Below are 22752 nucleotides of genomic sequence, written 5' to 3'. Positions count from 1 at the left end.
TTGTGACCTACAAGCTTTCAATGACTTTCCAGTGTAGTTTCTGATAATGGAAAATATTTTCAAGAACATGCCCAGTCAACTCAGGAATGCTAGCAAAGTAAACAATGAAGGGCGCACACAAAACAACAGGTAACTAAAGTTTTAATAAACCTATGTATTTACATAAAAACTGCAAAAATCAACATTGTAACATGGGTTTTCAAAGATTAACAGTTACAATCATAGTAAAATATAGTTTCACAAAGTTAAATTTCCTTGACACTTCATTTCAGTATTAATCTAACTCTTTATAGTTTATCAAAGTGGTATTCTTTCATCTTTTTTTTTTAAGCATCGGTGTTTTTCTTAAGTGAAATGTTAACATGGGACCCCAGTATATAAAACAGAAAGTAAGGTTGTTCTAGTTCATGAGGAGGGCTTCCAAGGGGGCCTCGCACTTCCCTCAGTATCACCTCTTAAGACTCGTAGCACCCTAAGCATTGTCTGAGAACTGAGGACTGAAAATATTAACAATATACACTAAACGAGATTTCACTGACAAAGAAGAACTAGAAAACTTATTCGGGAACCAACACTTTGTAAACCTTTGCTTTTCCATATGTTTTTCTTTGGTTTTATCACCTTAGAAAATTCCTCGAGTGCTAATTATTTGAATGGCAGCTATATGAAGCCAACATTGTACTTCTGATTTGCTGCATTTTCCCACCTGGTCTCCTTTTTTCTAAACATTTTTGCTGCTCCTTAATTTTATCTTTCCAAAGCATTGGTTTTATGTCTTACTACTTCTTACTTACTTCCTACTACTTCCTTACTTCCTTTTCACCAGGAGAAGGAAATGGCAACCCATTCCAGTATTCTGGAATTCCATGGACAGAGGAGCCTGGGGGTTATAGTCCATGGGGTCACAAAGAGTCGGACATGACTGCGTGACTAACAATTTCACTTGTACTTCTACACCTGGGAAATAATCTACAAGATAGATGCTGCTGAATAGGATCTAATAACAATGATTTTTTAAAAAACATTTTTAAGGCAGTCTCTTGTTCACATTAACAAAAATAAAACATTTCTCATGAATAAAGCTTTAAAGTCAAGCTAATTCTTGGGATAATGAAGCATTCCAATAAAGCGAAGGGAGATTCTAAGTAAGATGTAACATCACGGGGCCTTAGGATGGACGTCTAAACAGAACAGAAAAAGAAACAGTAAACGCTCGGTCTTTCTATTTGAGGTTTAGAGGAATGGCTGGGCTGTGGGAACATGAAGGTGTGTACACAGTGATGCTGATTAAAGAAAGGTAAGAAGGTTGCATCTGACCCCAGTGGGCACAGGGCCACAGGGAAGCATCTATTTAAGGCAACGTGTGTAAGAGTTATTTACAGGCCACGGCCTTGGGTTAGCTGGCTGGACTTGCTCATTAAGGTCCTTTCTTTGAGACTTGTTCTAGGTAGATTATTCACTCCACAAATAGGTCTGTATTTCACAAACTCTAGTGCAGTGCTTACAGAGTGCCCGAAGTGCTTACAAACATTAGCTCATTTAATCCTCATAACAACCCTGTGAGGTAGGTACTATAATTTGCCCCATTGTACAGACGAGGAAACAGACACAGGCCAATTAAGCGACTTGTGTACGGTCATAAGGCTTGAAAGTGTTGATCTCGGATTCAAACCCCTTTCAAGAGAGGAACTGACATCTTTGGCTAGTATGAGACATTTGTCCTAAAAAGTCTCAGGAACTGGCCTAAGTAAAAAAGGAAAGAGCAGCACCAGGACTGATAACTTCACTCGATCATCACACCACAAGGAGAACTTCTTCCACTCTCAGTAAAGGCCCTTGAAATTGTTTTGAAATGTCTGAAATGCAATCACAAACTGTCTTAAGGTGACATACCAGCTCAACCAACCAGAAGCCTATTCATGAGGCACTTGCTTCTCTATCACAGACACCAGCATAAAAAAAGATAGTAAATAAATATTAAGCATGATATAGAAAAGTTGGTTTCAAAGAACTTTTAAGAATAATCCTGTACATCCCAATTCATTACTTTATCATATTCTTGAATCCTTTGCTTTATGTGAGAAAGTTTATTCTTCAGATAATCACAGCGTTCTTTTTTTTCTAGAAATGTAGGATCCTGGAAAAGAAATACAGCTGTTAGGTCAGCCACTGGATTCCTCAGTGAAAACCACAGAAACACACATTATTACCCAGAAAATGGCCTTTCATGGCAGATTTCAAAATCTGCCCAACTAGAATAATAGGAAGCTCTCTACATGTACTTCAGTAGATTTTATTTTTTAGAATAGCTTTTGGTTCACAGCAAAATTGAGTCAGAAGTAGAGAGCTGACGTGCCCTAAACTTGAGTAGTTTAGAATACATTAAAGGGTAAACCATGGATTAATAAAAGCACTCCTCAGCCTCTACTGATTCGTGCAATTAAGTTAGGGATGGAATTAGAAACCTGTAAAAGAACTTAAATCTTTGTGAATGAAATGTGGGTGAAGAGCTCTGTACCGGGGCTCATTTCCCTGGCTTCCTAAAGCAGGACACGGCAGAAGGTTCTCAGGACAGAGAGAACAAGGGCGCCCAGCAGTCACCATGGCTCCTAACAAGGAGCATCTTAAGAAACACAAAACAAGAACTACATCAGCTACAACAACCTGAAGTCTGTCAGTCATCACCACTGCGCCTGGTAAGGATACACCATAAAAGGAAATGATTTTACTCACATTCTTTTTTTTCTTAAACTCTTGGTGGATTCTTGAAATTCTCTCGTGTTCCTAAAAATAATATATTGTATATGTGAATGAAAATACTTGCAGTTACTCAGATCGTATCTCAAGAGGACTTCCCTGGTGGTCCAGTGGTTAAGAATCTGCCTACCAATGCAGGGGGACATGGGTTCGATCCCTGGTCTGGGAAGACCCCACATGCCGCAAAGAGCAGCTAAGCCCATGTGCCACAACTCCTGAGCCTGAGTGCTGTAACTACTGAAGCCCAGGTGCCCTAGAGACCATGCTCTGCAACAAGAGAAGCCACTGAAATGAGAAGCCTGGGCATCGCAACTAGAGAGTAAGCCCCTCGCTCGCCGGAACTAGAGAAAGCCCGCAGGCAACAACCAAGATCCAGCAGAGCGAAGAAAAAAAAAAAAAGAATGTCTCAACAGTACACTGGGTACTGAGTACTGAGTACACGCTGGGAGATGAATAGGCCTGGCTGGCAGACTCCTGCCCATGCAAAGTTCAGCCTGTGGCCCAGAAGTTCACTTTTGTGATAGAACTAATATCTCCACTTTGGATAAAGCCTGGAGGAGACAGGGAGACCAAGTGCGGCCCTGTCGTTTGGCTCCTTACTTGCCAAACCAGAGGAAAGACTACTGTCGATACTCTGTGGGATTATCACTGGAGCACTCAGTCTCTCTGCCTGCTGTAATCAGGACCCTCCCACCCCGCCAACTACAGACCCACATGCCTGAGCCCTGTTCACTCATGCAAAGCCTACATACCCGAGACCATCGGGCCTGGGCTTCAAGACCACACAAGACGGTCGGGTTTCCTGACATCTGTCTGTCAACCAGCCTGCTATTCCCAACCTGCACTGATCTAGATGCTTGGCACCTGCTCCTCCCTTCCTCATCTAAACTTGGTCACTCTTCTTGGAACTGTGGACCTTGACTGTTCACCAAATGGTACTAACTGATCCTGGACCTGCCTTATGCTGGATTCCTCCTGGTTCCCGGTACAGGCGTCTCTTAGCCAACACCTTTCCATCACTCCAAGACTGGGAAAACATCACTACTCTACACATTTGACTTGGAGAGCTCATAATTATAACTCATTTAAATGTATATGTTAAAGTCTGGTCAAAACAAAGATGCCCAACTAACAGAGGTCTCAGGAGATGAATACGCATATCTACATATAAAATATGAATGTGTGTGCTAGGCTGCTACAGTTGTGTCCAACTCTTTGCAAACCTATGGACTGTAGTTCTCCAGGCTCTTCTGTCTGTGGGATTCTCTAGGCAAGAATACTGGAGTGGGTTGCCATGCCCTCCTCCAGGGGATTTTCCTGACCCAGGGGTTGAAGCTGTGACTCTTATGTCTCCTCCTTTGGCAGGCAGGTTCTTTACCACTAGCGCCACCAGGGAAGCCCCATATGATATGGATATATACTCTATATACATACATTTGACATTTATTAAAAAATGCTGTATGAGTTTTAAAAATTTCAGTGACACAAGTGGTAGATTAGATTAATACACTCTTTTTAGAAAGGATAAACGTTCCTTTACAACACAAATGTGCAGAGCAGCATTATTTATAACAGCCAAAACATGGAAACAATCCACTGTCCACTGTCTGATAAATGGATTAAAAAAATGTGGTATATTCATACAAAGGAGTATTATTATTCCACCACAAAAAATAATGAAGTATTGATTTCTGACCCAACATTGATGAACCTTGAAAACATGAGGCTAAACAAAAGAAGCCAGATACTAGAGGCAAATTGCCAGGTTCCGCAGTGGTAAAGGATCTGCTAATGCAGGAGATGTGCATTTGATCCCTGGCTTGGGATGAGCCCCTGGAGGAGGAAATGGCAACCCACTGCAGCAAACTTGCCTGAAAAATCCTGTGGACAGAGGAGCCTGGTGGGCTACAGTCCACGGGGTTGCAAAGAGCTGGACACGACTGAGTGCCAGAGCATGCACACACATTGTATTACCGCATTGAAGTCTTCCAAATAAGCAAATTCATACAAGCAGAAAGCATCAGTAGTAGTCAGTGGTTGGACAGAGGGGAAATGGGGAATGAGTACTAAGAGGTATGGGTTATTTTTTGGGGGTGAGGTTATAACTATGTTCTGGAATTAGAGTGGTAATGGTTATACAACTTTGTGAATATATTAAAGCCAACCCGGGAGTTTCCTGACAGTCCAGTGGTTAGGACTCCGAGCTTTCACTGCTGAGGGAGTGGGTTCAATCCCTAATTAGGAAAACTGGGATCTTGCAGGTTGTATGGCATAGCCAAAACCCCCCACAAAAACCCAAAATAAACAAACAAAAAAACAAAACCACTGAATCAACACTTAAAAGCAATGAATTTATGTTATGTGAATTATATTTCAATGAAAGAAATGCATGTCAGGTAAAAAAAAATGCCATTGATTATGAGGCATCCTAATTTCCCAGATATTAAAATGTGAAAAAGACAAAACATTAAAGTATGGGTCTCCTATGACTGCCGTCTCCACCCTCATTTTCCTTTCTGCCATAACCACGGTCATCGGGCTGAGGCACGAGCCCTGCAGCTCAAACATGCAGCCTCAGATCCACGCTTCTCCCTTACCTGCTGCGCTCTCTGGGCCTGGGGTGCTAACTGCTCAACTATGACTTCCCCTGGAGAATCAAGGCCCCTGGCGGCTCCTCTACACTCCATCCATCATTTGTGAATAAACCCTCCTCAAATTATCTTGGTTTGAGTGTGCCGTCTGTCTCCTCTGGCACCCTAATTGACTCAGTATGTACCTTAGGCAAATTCATATTTTACTTAAGTAGGAAAGTAAAATACTGTTTAATAATCCAAAGCAAAAGACATTAAAGGATATACTTCGAATTGTCACCCTGAAGATCTCAAATGACTTCCCCAGACAGCAGATGCATGTGGTTATGCCTCCTCTACATTTCGGACAGTCAGAACTCATCCTTCCTCCATCGGAACTCCTCCCCAACAGTGCAGGCCCTCACCTGCTGGTTTTCTGAATGATGCGGCAATCTGCTCATCACGGCATCCAGCTCATCAAACTTCCTCAGGACAGCCTGAACTTCTGCGGAGAGCTCTTTGTACTCTGCAAACTGGTCCTGGAACACAGCTTTATAGCGTTCTCGCTCATCACCTGTCTGAATCATAGGGTATTTCCTGAGGAAAAAAAAATAACCCAAAGTTGAAGTGTGGCCAAGATGGTGGAGCAGGAAGAGCCCGAGCTCACCTCCTTCCATGGCCACAGCAAAATTACAACTATTTAGAGAGCAACTATTGATGAGAAAGACCAGAAGACTAGCAGAAGATATCTTGTACAACTAAAGATGTTTACTAAAGAAGCAACCACAACAAGATGGGTAGGAGGGCAGAGATACAGTAAAGTCAAGACCCATACCCCTGGATGGGCAACCCACAAATGGGAGGATTAACTACAACTGCAGAAGATCTGCTCAAGGAGTGAGGGTTCTGAGCCCCACCCTGGGCTCCTCTGTACTGGGAACACAAGGCCCCAGAATATTTGGTGTTGAAGGTCAGTAAGCCTTACCTTCGGGAGATTCTGAGGGCTGTGGCAAATAGACTCTACCCTTAAAAGACGCACACAAAATCTCACACACTCCGGGATCCAGAGCGGAAGCAGTAAATTGAAAGACACCTGGGTCAGACCCACCGTGGATCCTGGAGAGCCTCCCAGACAAGCAAGAGGCAACTGGAACTCAGCCTGAGGAAACAGTCACTGACAGCAGCTATTCTGTGGAGCTCGTTCTACCACGCGGACCCTGGTGCCATGGAGCGCCATTCTGTAACCCTCCCTCTGGCTCACTGGCACAGGGACCAGGCCCTGCCGCCAGCCTGTGAGCACCAGTACTGGGATGCCTCAGGCCCAGCAGCTAGCCAGGTGGGGTCACAGTACCACTCACTAGGGGGCCAGATGGGCCCGTCCACCAGAAGACCAACACCAGCTCTAGGACCCCTGGACCCTGCAGCCAGAGACCCCAGGAGCCAGCTCTGCCTACCTGTGGGCCAGCACCAGCCCCAGAACCTGGCCCCACCTACTAGCGGGCGCACACCAACTCCAGGACCCTGGGACCTGGCGCCACCCCACCAGCTGACTGGCACTACCCTTGGGATCCCTCGGGCCCCAGCTTTCCCATCGGCAGGCTGAAGTCACGGGACTAACCTCCCCCCTCCCCAACCTTTCCCCTGCCAGACCCTGGCATATCCACCAGCTCCAGAAGACCAGCCTCAGCTCTGAGACACTTTGGGCCCCTAAGCCAGCTGCCCTGGGACCAGACACCAGTTTTGAGACACCCTGGACCCCACAGCCAGCCATGTCAGGAACTGGCCTCACTCAAGCAGGCTGACCCTAGATCTGGGCTCCCCAGGGCTGCCACCACCAGCCCTGGAAACCAGCTCTGCCCATCTGTGGACCAACACTAGCCCCAGGACCCCCCAGGACTTCACAGGCATCAACCTTATGACCCAGCCCCACCCACCAGGGGCCAGCAACCTCCACACAAGGCCAGGCCTGGCAAAAGGACTAGGAGGCAGCCACGCCTATCAGACCATCCTCGGCAGTCAGCCTGCCGTAACAGCAGGACCCATGCAGCCTGCAGAGGCCACCGTGAGAGCATGCAGCTCTGGTGACTGGAAGGGAGTGCGCTGCGGGGACACACAGGAGATCTTATACAAAAAGCCGCCACTTCACGGCCAAGAAACAAAACCAACCAGCCAGATACACAGAAACAAAACCAGCAAATTAGCCAATATTGAGCTACAGGAAATTATGTTCCAAATGAAGAAACAAGATAAAACTCCAGAAAACCAAGTAAAGTGGAAATAAGCAAATTACCTGATTACACTCATAAAGATGTTCAAAGACCTCAGGAGAAGAGTGGATGGACAGGGTGAGAAGTTAGAAGTTTTATACAAAGAGTGAAAAAATGAAGAGGACACCAAGCGCAGCTGAAGAATACAATAACTGAAATGAAAACTCTTTACTGAAAAGGAATCAATAGTAGATAAGATGACATACAGCAACAGATCAGCAAACTGGAAGACAGAGCAATGGAAACCACTCACTTGAGCAGAAAAAAGATTTAACAAAAAAATGTGAGAATGGTTTAGGAGACCTCTGGGGGAACATCATGGATACTAACATTCATATTATAGGGGTCCCGGGAGAACAGACAGAGAAAGGGGCAGAGAAAATATTTAGAGACATAATAGCTAAAAACTTCCCTAGCCTGGGCAACAAAGGGAAAACAACAATTTATCACTGGCATAAGGCAATCACATGACATTTTTTAAATTTTTTTTTTATTAGCTGGAGGCTAATTACTTCACAACATTTCAGTGGGTTTTGTCATACATTGATATGAATCAGCCATGGTGTTACACGTATTCCCCATCCCGATCCCCCCTCCCACCTCCCTCTCCACCCGACTCCTCTGGGTCCTCCCAGTGCACCAGGCCCGAGCACTTGTCTCATGCATCCCACCTGGGCCGGTGATCTGTTTCACCATAGATAATATACATGCAGTTCTTTCGAAACATCCCACCCTCACCTTCTCCCACAGAGTTCAAAAGTCTGTTCTGTACTTCTGTGTCTCTTTTTCTGTTTTGCATATAGGGTTATCGCTACCATCTTTCCAAATTCCATATATATGTGTTAGTATGCTGTAATGTTCTTTATCCTTCTGGCTTACTTCACTCTGTATAATGGGATCCAGTTTCATCCATCTCATTAGAACTGACTCAAATGAATTCTTTTTAATGGCTGAGTAATATTCCAATTCACATGACATTTCAGAAGAAACTCTGAGTTTCTTCTGGAGGGAGGGAGTGATAGAGGGAGTAATAGAATATATTCAAAGTGATGATAGGGCAAAGAGTCGGACACGACTGAGCAACTGAACTGAACTGAACTGAACTGATGATAGGGAAACATCTACAACCAAGAAATATTCTGCCTGGTAAGGCTTTCATTCAGATATGATGGAGAGATTAAAAATTTTACAAACAAAAACAAACAAATGAAAAATTTTACAGACAAGCAGAAGATAAGATTTAGTACCATTAAACTAGCTTTATAATAAATGTTAAAGGACCTTCTTTAAGTAGAAAAGGCCACAACTAGAAACCTGAAAATTAAAAAAAGAAAAATCTTGAAGAAAAAAAAAAAGAAAAATCTTATTGGTAAAGGCAAATATACAGTAAAGGTAGTAAATCAGCCCTGTATAAAGCTAGTAGGGAGGTTAAAAGACAAAAGCCATAAAAGCATCTGAGTCACCTATAAGTAGTGGTTGCCAGAGAGGAGAGGAGTGGGGGAAACAAAGAAATCGGTAAAGGAGACTAACAGGTAAAACTTTCAGCTGCAAAATAAATGAGTCACAGGTATGACATGTCCAGTGCAGGGAATATAGTCAATAACTATGTAGTATCTTTGTATGGTGACAGATGAAAACAGACTTATCCTGGGGATGATTTTGAAAAGTAAAGAAATATTGTACCATTATGTTGTGTACCAGGAACTAACATACTGTTGTAGGTCAATTATGCTTCAAAAGCAAACTCACAGAAAAAGAGATCAGATTTGTGGTTACCAGAGGCGGGGGTAGGGGAGGAGAAAGTTTAGGGAAATAAAATTGGATGGAGGTCATCAAAACCTACAAACTTTCAGCCATGAGATAAATAAGTATTAGAGATGCAATGTACAACATGATAAACACAATTAACATTGCTGTATGTTATATATGAAAATTATTAAAAGAGTAAATCCTAACAGTTCTCATCACAAGGAAAAAATTTTTTCCATTTCTTTAATTTTGTATCTATATGAGATGATGGATGTTCACTAAACCTACTGTGACAATCATTTTATGATGCATGTAAGTTCGTGAATTCATTACACTGTACACACTAAACATAAACAGTGTTGTAGGTCAATTATATCTCAAAATTGGAAGAAAATAAAATCAAAGTGATAACTTTTTCATTAAAACAAGAGGAACAGGAAATTAGCTTGTTACGTTATTCCTCAATGACAATACTGTATCTTCAATTCAATATACTACCTCTCAGGAAATAAACAACTGTTCAAATATAATTGACTTTAAGCAGAATATTAACTTGGAGATGAACAGAAAACTGAAATTCCAAATGGAACCTCGCTATCTCTACCTTGAAGAAAAGTAGATACTCACGCCACGTAGTCTGGCATCACAATCGGTTTGGGGATGTGGCCCGGGGGAATGTGTCCACTCAGAAGTTCAGGTTTCATTTTTGTTGCTCTTAGTTCTTTAAAATTAACTTCTTGGTCTCTCTGTCTCTCACAACTGGTGGCCATATCACACTACAGTTAGAAAAAGAGGATTTATTTATAAACAAAAGCAAAAGACAAAGCAAAAAAATATCAACTTTATTCTTAGAAGAATAAAGACCCAGCACAGTCAAAAATAAATAAATAGTAATTAAAAAAATTTAGTCTCATTAAAAAAAAAAAAAAAAGGAGTAGAGTGCTTGGGGGCCCCACTGGGCAGTGCCCAGAACACCAAGCAAGCTGGAGGGGCTAGTGGATTCCGGGAGAGGGGTTTCCACATTACAAATAAAGGAGTAAGGTACAGAGAGATTCCGTGAATTCAAGGTCTCACAGCTATGAAGTGAAAAGTGATGATGAAAACCCTGCCCTTTCTAGTTAGGACTGCTCTCACTGCTGAGAGCCCGGGTCCTGTGAGTTGCATGGCACAGCCAAGGGGAAAAAACCCTCAGAAACAGCACTCTTTGACTTTTTGGTTCTTTAAATGAATAACAGGAAGAAATCAGTTTACTTAAATGTATACACTCAATCCTAAAGTTCCCGGAAGCTCTGGTTGCTGTGCAGTGCTCAGTTGCTCAGCTGTGTCCAATTCTTTGCGACCCCACGGGCTGTAGTATACCATGCTCCTCTGCCCATGGGGATTCTCCAGGCAATAACACTGGAGTGGGCTGCAATTTCCTACTCCAGGGGACCTTCCCAAACCAGGGATCGAACCCAGCTCTCCCACATTGTGGGCGTATTCTTTAATCACTGAGCCCCCAGGGAAGCCCAAGGAGCACTCTAGAAATGAGGCTGTGATGGGCGGAGGTGGGCAAAGGCACACAGCTTTCCACGACACAGAAGCAAGCTCCCTCCACGCCTCCCTTGGGTCTTTGGTCCATGCTTGCTGAATAAAACTCCATGAACTGAGAGTGGCTGGGGAGGGACCCTAGTCCATTGAAAACAAAATATGAAATGGGAATTTAAAACCTTGCTCTTTACCTGGTCAGGCAGCTTTGAAAATCCTTTGTTTCCTGATTTCTCTCTCAGAGGCTGCCTTTGAGGTCTCATTTAACATAAGCTCACGTGAAAAACCTCCAACTGTTAACTCACCAAATAGTGCAGCCCATGGATAAGCCCAGATTAGACGTGGAGGCTGCTGACTCTCCCTGAGGGAGGGCTACCGAGATGGGAAGCCTGCACCCAGGCTGGGCAGAAGGGGAAAAGGGGCTCCTCTGCAGAAACGATGCCCAACCACTGGCCCCAAACAGCAGGAACGCGAGTGGAGAGCAGAAAACCCAGAGGAAGCGAGATCAAACAAGACTATTTCAGGAAACATATTCTGAGGTTAGCATCTATTCCGCTTTGTTCCTCGCTGGTCAGAAGGCCACTTCTTCATCCTATTGAATTCCTTAATGCTTAATCTTGAAAATCCAACATGGTATTAAAATCAGGGGAAATTTTTTGGCTTAAATAAGTGAATTTCCATTTCACGGCATCCCTTTTTAGCTTCTAAATATTTAACAACCTGTTTTCCCCAACAGCTGCCTGAGAAGCGTCCAGGGAGCACACTGACCCACTTAGTCAGCAGCCCTGGGGCAGGCTCAGACTGCACGGTCAAAATCACGAATTCTACCCAGGCAGTCATGTTGGACAGGAGAATCCATGTGACGGTCCCCCCTCAGTCAGTCAGTTCAGTCGTCAGTCGTGTCCAACTCTTTGCGACCCCATGGACTGCAGCACGCCAGGCTTCCCTGTCCATCACCAACTTCCGGAGCTTGCTCAAACTCATGCCCAGCGAGTCAGTGATACCATCCAACCATCTCATCCTCTGTCATCCCCTTCTCCTCCTGCCCTCAATCTTTCCTAGCATCAGGGCCTTTTCTAATGAATCGGTTCTTCGCATGAGGTGGCCAAAGTATTGGAGTTTCTGTTTCAGCATCAGTCCTTCCAATGAACATTCAGGACTGATTTCCTTTAGGACTGACTGGTTGGACCTCCTTGCAGTCCAACGGACTCTCAAGAATCTTCTCCAACACCACAGTTCAAAAACATCAATTCTTTGGTGCTCAGCTTCCTTTATAGTCCAACTCTCACATCCATACATGATTCCTGGAAAAACCATAGTTTTGACTAGACAGACCTTTGTTGGAAAAGTAACATCTCTGCTTTTTAATATGCTATCTAGGTTGGTCGTAGCTTTTCTTCCAAGGAGCAAGTGTCTTTTAATTTCATGGCTGCAGTCACCAAGTTTTTTCAAGCTGAAGCTATTAATTTTCCTTACTTGCCCATCCCTAATTCCAAGAGTCACCTTTTCATATAAAATGGAGTTCTAAGAATTCAGAATATTTCCACACAGACTATCTCATCTGCTTTACATTTTTTCCCCCTGTTTTTATGCTCTTAACATTCTCTTTCACTCTTTTTGGGTGAACCACACTGATCATCAGTTCAGAAAATCTCCTGGGGAAAAAAATCTAGAACTAGACATGACACAAAAATGAGAACCTCTTCAGGCTTTCACAGGAAGGAAGTTAGTTGGATACACCACTGGGATACACCACTCTCAAACAGTACTCCAGATTACAAACACATGGCCCCAGATTTCACGACCTTTCTCTGCATCTAGCAAAAACTAGTCTTGTCACAGAAAAGTTTTGCTGTGAGGCAAGAGAAAGCAATTAAGCCATGGGGTAAATAATGTCATGGATATAATTACTAAGTTTTTCAAATAAAACATGGGCTGGATGAATACACTGTCAAGTTAGAAATGGGGAGAGTCAGACGTGTTTCAGGGTGCTTTTGTTCAATTTCTGACTGTCCCTCCCTATAAGTGTATTTGATGTTATGATGCACAGATCCCAATCCCAAACCCACACTATTACTTTTTATGCCCAGACTAGATTTTTTAAAAGTATTTATTTATTTATTTGGCCGTATCAGATCTTAGTTGCAGCATGTGGGATCTAGTTCCCTGAGCAGGGATTGAACCCAGACCCCCTGCATTGGGAATGCGGAGTCTTAGCCACTGGACCACCAGGGAACTTCTCCAGGTTAGATTTTGACTTTTCTAGTTTAGAAATCTGCTCGACACTTAAAGACTTAGAACTTCTTTCTGTAGAAAACTGATGATCCATTTAGCTTACTCTGATTGTCAGTCACTGAATTAGTCACAAGTCTAACTGAAATGTATATCCTGACGCAATTAATGTTGAATAAATAAATGAACATTTAAAATGAACTAAAACACAAGGGAATCAGGAAGTTAAAACAAAGTACAATTAAAAAACAATCAAAATGCCACATACACACACACACACACACACACACAAAGCAGTCTTGCTCTGATTCTATGAACAGTGTTTAAACTGTAGAGGTTTGTAACGTTAGGTCCACATTGTCCTGTGAGAGAGAAACTCTTCAATATTCTATGGATCAGCTATTAATATTATTACCAGTCTCACTTATCCCCACGTGTGGTCAGTCAGGACTGGTCAGATATCCCTTGATTTCTAAAGATTTATGAATATTCAAGAAAACCACAGCAGGGCTCAGTTGTAATTCAGATGACTTCATATACATGTCAATAATTTAATGCAACTGACCCTTTAAAAACCATGGCTAACTACAGATCCTCAAAGTTGCTTTGATCAATGAATAATGTTGAATCTGAGATATTATCATTCAAAAACTGATTTCCCGAGATGACACAGAAACACAAATCTGTGAGTTATTTAGTTTTGTACTTCTTGCTTGCCTGCTGTCACACTCATGCACACTCACTCTATAATCTTTTGTCTGTGTTTTTAACTAGATTTGTAAGCCCCTGGGAAATGGAGATAATGTCACTTGTTGTATCCATATCACTGGCCCACAACCTGTCACATGTTTGTTCAATGAATGAATTAATGATGACACCAAAGTTTTAATCATGATTGCTGAGACAGGCTGTTGCTCATCCACTTAATAAAGTCCTTAATTCAGCATGAACAAAATGTCTTTAAATAGTATTTATATTTGTATGTTATAACATAATTGAGAACAAAGTGAAAAAGAACCTCATCAAAGCTATTTTCAAAATGAATGCATTTAACAAAAAAGAACTTAAAGAAATTAGCAATCCAATAAAAAAAACAACTGGACAAGATATGAGCAGACAGTTAATAGGTAAGAAAATGCAAAGATAACATATGAAAAAGGCTCAACCTCACTCCTGATAAGAGAAACGCAAATTACAACTACATTAGTGACGTTTCCCACCTACCAGGTTGACAGATGTTAACAAATCTCCTAACACTGTGTGGTCACCGTGTGTGGTGAGGGTGTGAGGAAGCCTGTGGTGCTGCTGCGGATAGAAATTGGTAGATCTTCTGTTGGGTAATCTGGCAGTCAAAACAAAAATGCACATGCCTTTTGATCCAGAAACTCACTTCTCAGAATCTCAGTGTACTTGTACATATATGAAAGGAAGTATGTATATGTATGTAGTCATATGTATAAGGTTATTCACTGTAGCACTATTTTTAATAGTGAGAGGTTGGAAACAACTTACAGGTTACTATATGACTAAATGAATTACAGTCTAACCATAAAATGCAATACTCCGTAGTTATAAACCAAGAATGCAGAAGTTTTCTATGTACTAATAAGGAAAAATCTTAGAAATACATTGTTAAAATGAAAAAAATAAGGGATATAACAGTAGGCATGGTATGCTACCGTTTGTGTAAAAGGAGGAGTAGAGCAAATCGATGCCTATCTATGTAACACACTTCTGAAAGGAGACACAGGATACTGGTAACACTGGCTGCCTCCACGGGAGAACTGGGAGGCCACCACACAGGGATGGGAGGCGGCTTTGTGAGAGATCCTTTCGAACTATGAATCAAGGGAATATACTTCCCTTTTAAAGAAACAAACAAATCTGAAGGTTGGATTCTTAACTTCTTGCTTAGAAATAATGCCCAGGGACTTTCCTAGTGGTTCAATGATTAAGACTTCACGCTTCCACTATAGGGGGCATGGGTTCAATTTCTGGTCCAGGAACTAAAATCCGGCATCCCATGTGGCCCCCACCCCACCCCCCAAAAAAGGAAAAGAGATAATGCCCAATATCTTGCAAAAAGAACTTTTCAATGAGTTAAAATTATGACTAAAATATATTAAATTATTCTATATATACAAATAATTATAATAACAGCATCTCAGTTAATCCTCTCAAGCAAACTTATGAGGTAGAAATTATTATTATCTCAATTTTACAGATGAAGAAACTGAGGCCTGGGAAGGTAAGTATCTTGTCTACCATCACAGTTAGTAAATTGTGGTATAGGGACTTCTTTCCCAACATGACAAAATTTGGCATCTGAAAGCAACATGACAAGAATAGGAAAGAATGGGGAAGAGCTGAAGACACTGAAGAAAATTCGGGAGAATTGCCTTCATTAAAAAAAAAAAAATCAAATATATAATAAGAACCAACTATGTTCACTTGCAGAAGCTTTCATCTAACAAAATTAAAAGATACTACAAATAGCCTTGTCTGATTTAGCCCTCTTAGTATTAGAAAAAAGCTAAAAAGTCCTATTACGAACTTAATGCAATAGATACACTTTTACAGGCAGATGATCTACAAAGACAAGAGAGAAAATTGACAAATCTAGAGATAAAATATGGTGTGGACTTTGTTCTTACCATTTTCCTTTTCGACGGAAATGATGGCTCACTTGTCTGGAACAGAAAGAGTTAAAGTGACTGTTAAGAGGTATGTGAAGCTGCTGAGCAAATAGTTTTGTCCCTGTGTATTTATAGCCCAATTTCAATTTTATAGATTCTGATTCTCTACAGATGGATTCCTGACTCTTTTGGTCACGTTTTGATGGACCAGTGGAGAACCAGAGGAGGAGGAATAACTGTGACTCCCCGTCAATCAGGATTAGAAAGCAGAGCTGGCAATGAGATGGTGGCGATGATTATGGAGTTGCCTTAAACTACCTAGAGATTTTATTTATTCTTGATTCCCACTACCTCACACAATTAAAGAGTTTGGGGTGGTTACATTATTAATTTTATAATTAAAAAAAAAAGCTACACGCCAGTATGTCTTAACATTTAGGAAGTTACAGAAACACAAACAGGCATCAGAAGTGATTCAAGTTTAATCAATCCTTATGCAAAGTCTTATAAAAACAAGCTTAAGAAAAGGAAAAGAAATAGAAGAATTATATGAATAACAGCCATAATAATGTAGAATTTGAAGTGATATTAAGAATTCATTATTAAATTACATAAAATTATAAGGATGTGTTTCACTATCTGATTTCACACTGATTAGAATTTAAAATTCTGTACTTTGCATACACAGATGTAAAACTTAAAAATATGCTTACAATACTGAGATAAATTTGTAAACTCCAAGAAAAGTGGGTTTCAGATTTCATTATAGATTTAAACGAGCACTTTCCTCTTGCAACTGAACAATTATGCTTTTTATTAAGTCTTACCATACTAAGGAATCAAGATTGTTCTTAAACTTAATGATGGGACATTTACTTTACTGAATATGTTATTATTCTTCTTTATAGAAATTCAGAAGCTGTGTCTCTCTTACATATTGGACAGACAATAGTGCAACCAACGAACTCTGTATTACATTATACATCTGGGGTCTGCTTGCAACGTCACACAATAGTGACATGCCAGAGTGGGTTACCTGGACAGAGCATGTCAGTTACTGAGTGAGCCCTTTGGAACTTCAGACCATCAAAAACAACAATGACAGCTTTGCTTTGAGAACTATAGGTATTTAAGGAAGGAGTTAATAGCAGAAAGAAAGAACAAAGATGGTGAAATCCCTTACCTCCTGTTGCTCCATGTATTCCCTGTGTCTCCGAGCCGCCTCGTGCCTCCACAACTTTAGGCAAACCAAAGCACCAATGAGATAGACGATCATGGTGACAAAGAGGAAGATCATGGCTGCTATCTGTCCTCCTTCCACCCGGCAGAATCCTGCGTTCACTGGCGTGTTAAATAGCGGATAGTAGCAGAGTCCCCCTCGGTTGGTATCGTTCACATAGACTATGGCTGCGGCCATGTACAAAATAAACAAGGAGACATTGATTCCAAATTCAGTGAGGGGCCACCAATTTGAGTCCAAAAGAATGGTCCGATAATACATGGACATGCCAAGCACCAGGATGATGATGGTGGTCACCCAGGCCAAGCCAGCAACCACAAGGACAAAAGCGGTTTTGGGGCCACTGTAGTAATAGCCCCCGTAGGTACTGCCCAGGCCACCCACGCCTCCTACGCCGTAGGGCTGCGAATATCCAAACATGTTATACCACTCGCTGTCCTTGTGAATGTACGCCGTGACACAGGCGAAAACGCCGGCCCCCAGCAGCAGCTCAGCCACCCCCAGGATCCGCAGCAGGCCTGCCCACGACTTCATGTAGGAGTACCGAAGGTGATACTCCTCTACCTTCTCGCTGTAGGTTCGAGCTGTGTGTGTGTGTCGGCCTAGGGATCCATAGGGATCATGAGGAAACATGGCCTCAGTCTCTTTCTGGGAACGCCAGCTGCCTTCGGACCCGCCGTGAGGATCTTTGCAGGAGTTGGGGGGTGAACAATGGTTTGATCTTGTGGGCGAGGCTGGAGGTGAACACTCCACTCCATCGGAGATGTATCTAATGTCCGACACCGGCTTATCCCACTCCGGGTCCTTTTTCTTCCCTCTGAAGAAGTTCTTCCAGGAATCAGGGACAAAGCGTCTTACAGGCTTGAGATCCGGCGCTATGGCCGGTTCCTCTGTGTCACTTGAGTAGAATTCTGGGCCGAAGGGCGGCTGTAATGGGAGAGGGGGTGGTGGCAATGGATCAGCGCTCACAGCCAGCTCACTGTCTCGAAGAGTCTGGAAGGTTCTTACAGTGCCATCTGGATAGTCTGAGTCCCTTGGGACCTCATCATAGTGTCTGTCCCGATTCCTGGATCTTCTATCACTGGACGACATTTGTGATGCTCACACCTGGGGTCAGGATTAAAGTTATCACTTATGCTTAGTTATGTATCCCTTCAATGATGTTGGTTTTATTCACTTAGCAAATGATCATATTTAGGAAACCAATATGATCATATCTAATCATTATGATATAGAAAATGACAATGCAACTATGTGTAACAATTACGTTAGCCAGGGATACAGAATCATTCTATGAGATTTTAAAGGCAATTAAAATCTTAAACATTAGTTCTGGATTACAACATTTATAAGTCAAATTTACCTACGAGCCCTATAAACAACAAAATGTAAAAAACCAAAAATAAGACTAAATTTTAATGCAGGGTGCTAACACATTCCAAGTAGAGTCCTTTCCTCAAATATCTAAATAAACATATTTAAGAGTTTGAGCATACCAAAATTTGATGGGTCAGCAAATACTCTTCACTTTCATTAGCTCAAGTCTGTTTTGGAACAGCCCACGAGAAGCAGTCTGGTAAACACATGGAGTGGAGAGCCCCTTTCCTTCCTAACTTGGCAAGTCATGTTTTGGGAGTCGCTTCTTCCACTCTAATGGGATAACGCTTGATACTAGAAAATTGACTTCTTAGAGCCACAGCAATGGCCATGGACATCACTCTTTGCAGAGCAATTATTTAAAGGTGATTTGCTGCAGCCATGGAAAGACTCATAAAGTATCTCAGAAGACTTGCCTGATGGTCCAATGATTAAGAATTTGCATGCCAGTGCAGGGGACATGCGTTCAATCCCTGGTCTGTGAAGATTCCATCTGCCTCGGAGCTACTAAGCCTGTGACCACAACTACTGAGCCCAACACTTTAACCCTGTGACCTCAACTACTGAGCCCAAGCGCCTAGAACCTGTGCTCTGCAACAAGAAGTCACACACCGTTAACTAGAGAGTAGCCCCTGTTTACTGCAACTAGAGAAAGCATGTGTGTAGCAACAAAGATCCAATGTAGCCATAAATAAATAAAAAATCTTTTTAGAAGGTGGTGTCCAACTCTTTGCGACCCCATGGACTATACAGTCCATGCAATTCTCCAGGCCAGAAACTGAAGTAGGTAGCCTTTTCCTTCTCCAGGGCATCTTCCCAACCCAGGGATCAAACCCAGGTCTCCCGCATTGCAGGCGGATTATTTACCAACTGAGCCACAAGGGAAGCCCAAAAAGCTATTTTAGGGAGTATTTAATACATCTGAAAAATAGAAAATATACTTTTTATCACACTTGATGATTTCCTTCAAGAAATCAATGACCTGGACACATGTGCAAAAAGGAAACTATTTGCTATTATAACTACTACGTTTAAGGTACAACACTCCTCTCCCTCAAACTGCTCATGAGTATTTACTGAAGACTCATTGGGCACATGGTATTGTACTTGGCACTGTAAAAGTCTCAAAATTAAAGCTGGTAATCCCACTTTTACAATGTTGAACAATTTAGAAATTCCTAAGGCTTTGTTTTTACTTTGTCAAACAGAGATCTATCACTCAAACAATTATTTACCAAGTACTGGTCATGCACCAGGTTTGCTTAAGATGTATCAGTGAAAAAAGTTGATGGAAATCCTTGCCTTCATGCAGCTTAAATTCTGGGGAAGGGGAGCAGGGATGACAGATGATAGATAAGGCAAGTGAAATAGATGTCAACGAACAAAGTTAGGAAAGAGGGTAAGAAGTGCAGTGTGGATAGGATGCTATAATTTTAAATAGAGTGGCCAGGGAATTCTTCAGAGAGAACAAGACACCTGAATATAGAAACAAAAGAGACGAGAGAAGACGCCAGGCAGGTATCAGGGAAGTGTTTTAGGCAGCTGGAACAGCTAGCGTAAAAGCCTTAAAGTGGGAGTGCCTAGCATTATTGAGGCATGGAGGCAGCAGCAGCATGAGAGGGTGTATAGTAGAATTGAGGCCATCTGAATACTTAGGACTTAAAAAATCATTAGAAAGGATTTAGGTTTCTATTGGGAGTGAGATGAGAAGCCATTGAAAAATTTTCAGTAGAGGTCTGACATGGTGTTATTATTATTTTTTTAAACAGGATCAATCTGGATGCTGTGTTAATAGTATATTCCAGGAGAAAAGAGTGAAAAGAGGGAGATTGGCTAGGAGGTCACTGAAATACAGTTGATCCTTGACCAACACAGGAGTTGGTAAGGTGTAGTTGTGATTCCAAATCCATGGATTCAACCAACTGCAAACCACTCAGTACTGTATATATATTTATTGAAAAAAAAAAAAAAAGTATCTCAATGGACCCTCAGAGTTCAAAGCTGTGTTGTTCAAGGGTAACTGTACTCCAATGGGCCATGGTGGTAGCAACAAAGATAGCAAGAAGAGGTCAAACTGTCTGTACAGTGAATTAAAATTTTTAATAAAGAAACTTCCAAACACAATAAAAAGTGGAAAGAATACTATTAGGAGCCCTTATGTGCCAAATTAGCAACATTCAATAATTATCAGCTTATCAATACTGTTTCATTTATACCTTCCCCCTTATTCCTTTTGTCTAACCCTTTTGTCAATAGATTAAAGCAAATCCCAGACATCAGATCATTTTATCTACAACATTTCTACACGGCTCCAGCTTAGTCCTTGGAGGAGCAACCTAAAGAGAGTCTAAGATACCTGTTAAAAGCTCAGGCAAAGCTAACAAGTAGGTAGACTGCCCACAGAAGTGTATATACTACCACAGACTAAATACAATCACCTGGGTATTGAGTGGAGCTGGAGAGGTCTAAATTCTGGTGTTTAGAAAATGCCTGAATGGGGCACTCCAATTTTAAAGAATTAACTGTGAGTCTCAACATGGTGCCCAATGAAAAGTAGGAGAAAAAATTTAGTATAGAAAACAGTTTATATAAATGACAGCAATTAGCAGTATTTTTTGGTCTTTTATCTCTTTATCTGTAGTCTAAAAGTACTTAAATTCTAAGGATGCATAGTACTAGTATAATTCTTGAAATACATTTTCCTAAAAAAAGTAGAGGCAAAAGCACAACAAATAACTTTAACAAGCTTTACATATCCTTCAATATCTTTGATATACAGGCATTTAAGGGATACCAGTTTGGCAAAAATGTACTTCACTATAATGGATCTAATTTATGCTCACTTCTGACGGCATCACCGACTCAATGGACATGAGTTTCAGCAAACTAAGGGAGAGAGTTAAGGACAGTCAGGGCTACATACATGGGGTTGCAAAGAGTGCGACGCGACTTAGCGATTTAATGACAGAAAGACTTGTGAAAAGTAGCTTGTCTGAATTAGATCACCTTGGTGGTGGTTTGGTTTAGTCGCTAAGTCGTGTCCAGCTCCTGTGACCCCGTGAACTGTAGCCTACCAGGCTCCTCTGTTCCTGGGATTCTCCAGGCAAGAATACTGGAGTGGGCTGCCATTTCCTTCTCCAGGGGATCTTCCCGACCCAGGAATCGAACCTGGGTCTCCCGCATTGCAGGCAGATTCTTTACTGACTGAGCTACAAGGGAAGCCTTAGATCACCTTAAAAAGTCAAAATTCCAAATTTGAAGAAATATAAGAGCATATTATGTGATTTTAGAAAGGTCCAGTCAGCTGTATTTTTACATTTCAACATCTGGATACCCCTAGCATCTTTCAGGATCTCACAGACCGTCCAGTTAGAATCAGCACGCTGAGGCAGAGAGAGTGTTTGTTTTGTTCAAGCCCCCGGGCCCCGACTTCATTCGGGCCGGGATTTCTTTCGGTCTGCACACACCGTAGCGGTGATTAGAAGAAACGGTCCTCCCCAGGAAAGTGTTACAGGAATTCAGTTGGTCACCTTGACACCACAGAATCACCACTTGGCTGGCTTTTAAAGTTACGCTGGGCCGCAGACACGGGCAGATTTTACACACTACTGGTTCCCAGTGGCAAGGGAACCGCGCTTCGAACCGGAGCCTCGAGCGGGTGCCCGGGACAGCAAGCATCCCTGTCGGGGTCTCTGCCCCGGCCGCGGCTCGTCGCTCCGCCCCCCGCCCCACCTATCTCGGTCGGTCTCCAGCTCCGCACCCCCGGCACGCGTCTCCGCGCCGGAGTGAAAATGCACTCTCGGTCAAGATTCCGCCCCAAAGCGGCCGGAACTAAGCTGGGCCGGAGCGGCCCAGGTCGGGGTAGCCCAGCGCCCGGAAGCACCGCGGCTTCCCGGCCGGGGGTGGGGCGCGTCGCGCCCGGCACCTGTGTCCGCCGCAGGAAACCTGGCTGGCCGAGGGGCCCTCCCGCTTCCCAGGCCCCAGCTCTCCCCGGGGCCCGCACCCCTTACCGCGCCGGCGGCCGGCCTCGGCCGAAGGTAGTGGCGGGCCGCGCAGCCAGCGCGCGCGCCCAGGACGCTCCGAGGGGCCTGCCCCCCACCGCGCACCTGCCTGGGGTCCGCCGGCCCCTCCCCGCCCGCGTCCGGTCACGTGGGCCCCACCCCTCGGGCCCAGCTCACCTGAGCGGCCACCTGCCAAAGCGCCCTCGCCGCCCGCGGCTCCGAAACCCAGGTCGGGCTCCTGGGGCGGGGCCGGGCCGAGCTTCGCCCCGCCCGGCTTTGTCAGGCCCGGACTCTCGCCTGGGGCCTGGGCGGGTCGGTGTCCCCTACCGCCCCCCAACCACACCTTATAGCAATAGCTTTGGATCAGGCTCCGCTGGAAGAGCTCTGGAAAGGTCT

At 43.1% G+C, this 22752-nt stretch overlaps 1 protein-coding gene across 3 annotated transcripts; it reads right to left on the bottom strand.

Moving 5' to 3' along the window:
• Positions 1–1273: 1273 nt before the first annotated feature.
• On the bottom strand, positions 1274–22638 carry MARVELD2 (MARVEL domain containing 2). Of its 3 annotated transcripts, none has more exons than XM_065905536.1 (7): positions 22534–22638; positions 16922–18085; positions 15757–15792; positions 9971–10119; positions 5753–5924; positions 2734–2784; positions 1274–2137 (listed from the first exon to the last, which is right to left on the bottom strand). In XM_065905536.1, exons 2-7 carry the CDS (start codon positions 18068–18070, stop codon positions 2015–2017), a joined length of 1680 nt encoding a protein of 559 aa, XP_065761608.1. In that variant the 5' UTR covers positions 18071–18085; positions 22534–22638; the 3' UTR covers positions 1274–2014. The 3 variants fall into 3 exon arrangements, with proteins under 3 accessions (XP_065761608.1, XP_065761610.1, XP_065761611.1); XM_065905538.1 differs by lacking the exon at positions 22534–22638 and adding an exon at positions 22366–22493; XM_065905539.1 differs by lacking the exon at positions 15757–15792.
• Positions 22639–22752: the final 114 nt, after the last annotated feature.

This window comes from Muntiacus reevesi, chromosome 14 (assembly GCF_963930625.1).
Source record: "Muntiacus reevesi chromosome 14, mMunRee1.1, whole genome shotgun sequence".
Lineage (NCBI taxonomy): Eukaryota > Metazoa > Chordata > Mammalia > Artiodactyla > Cervidae > Muntiacus > Muntiacus reevesi.
The sequence above is the reverse complement of the archived record's forward strand: the minus strand, read 5'-3'. Positions and strand labels throughout refer to the sequence as shown.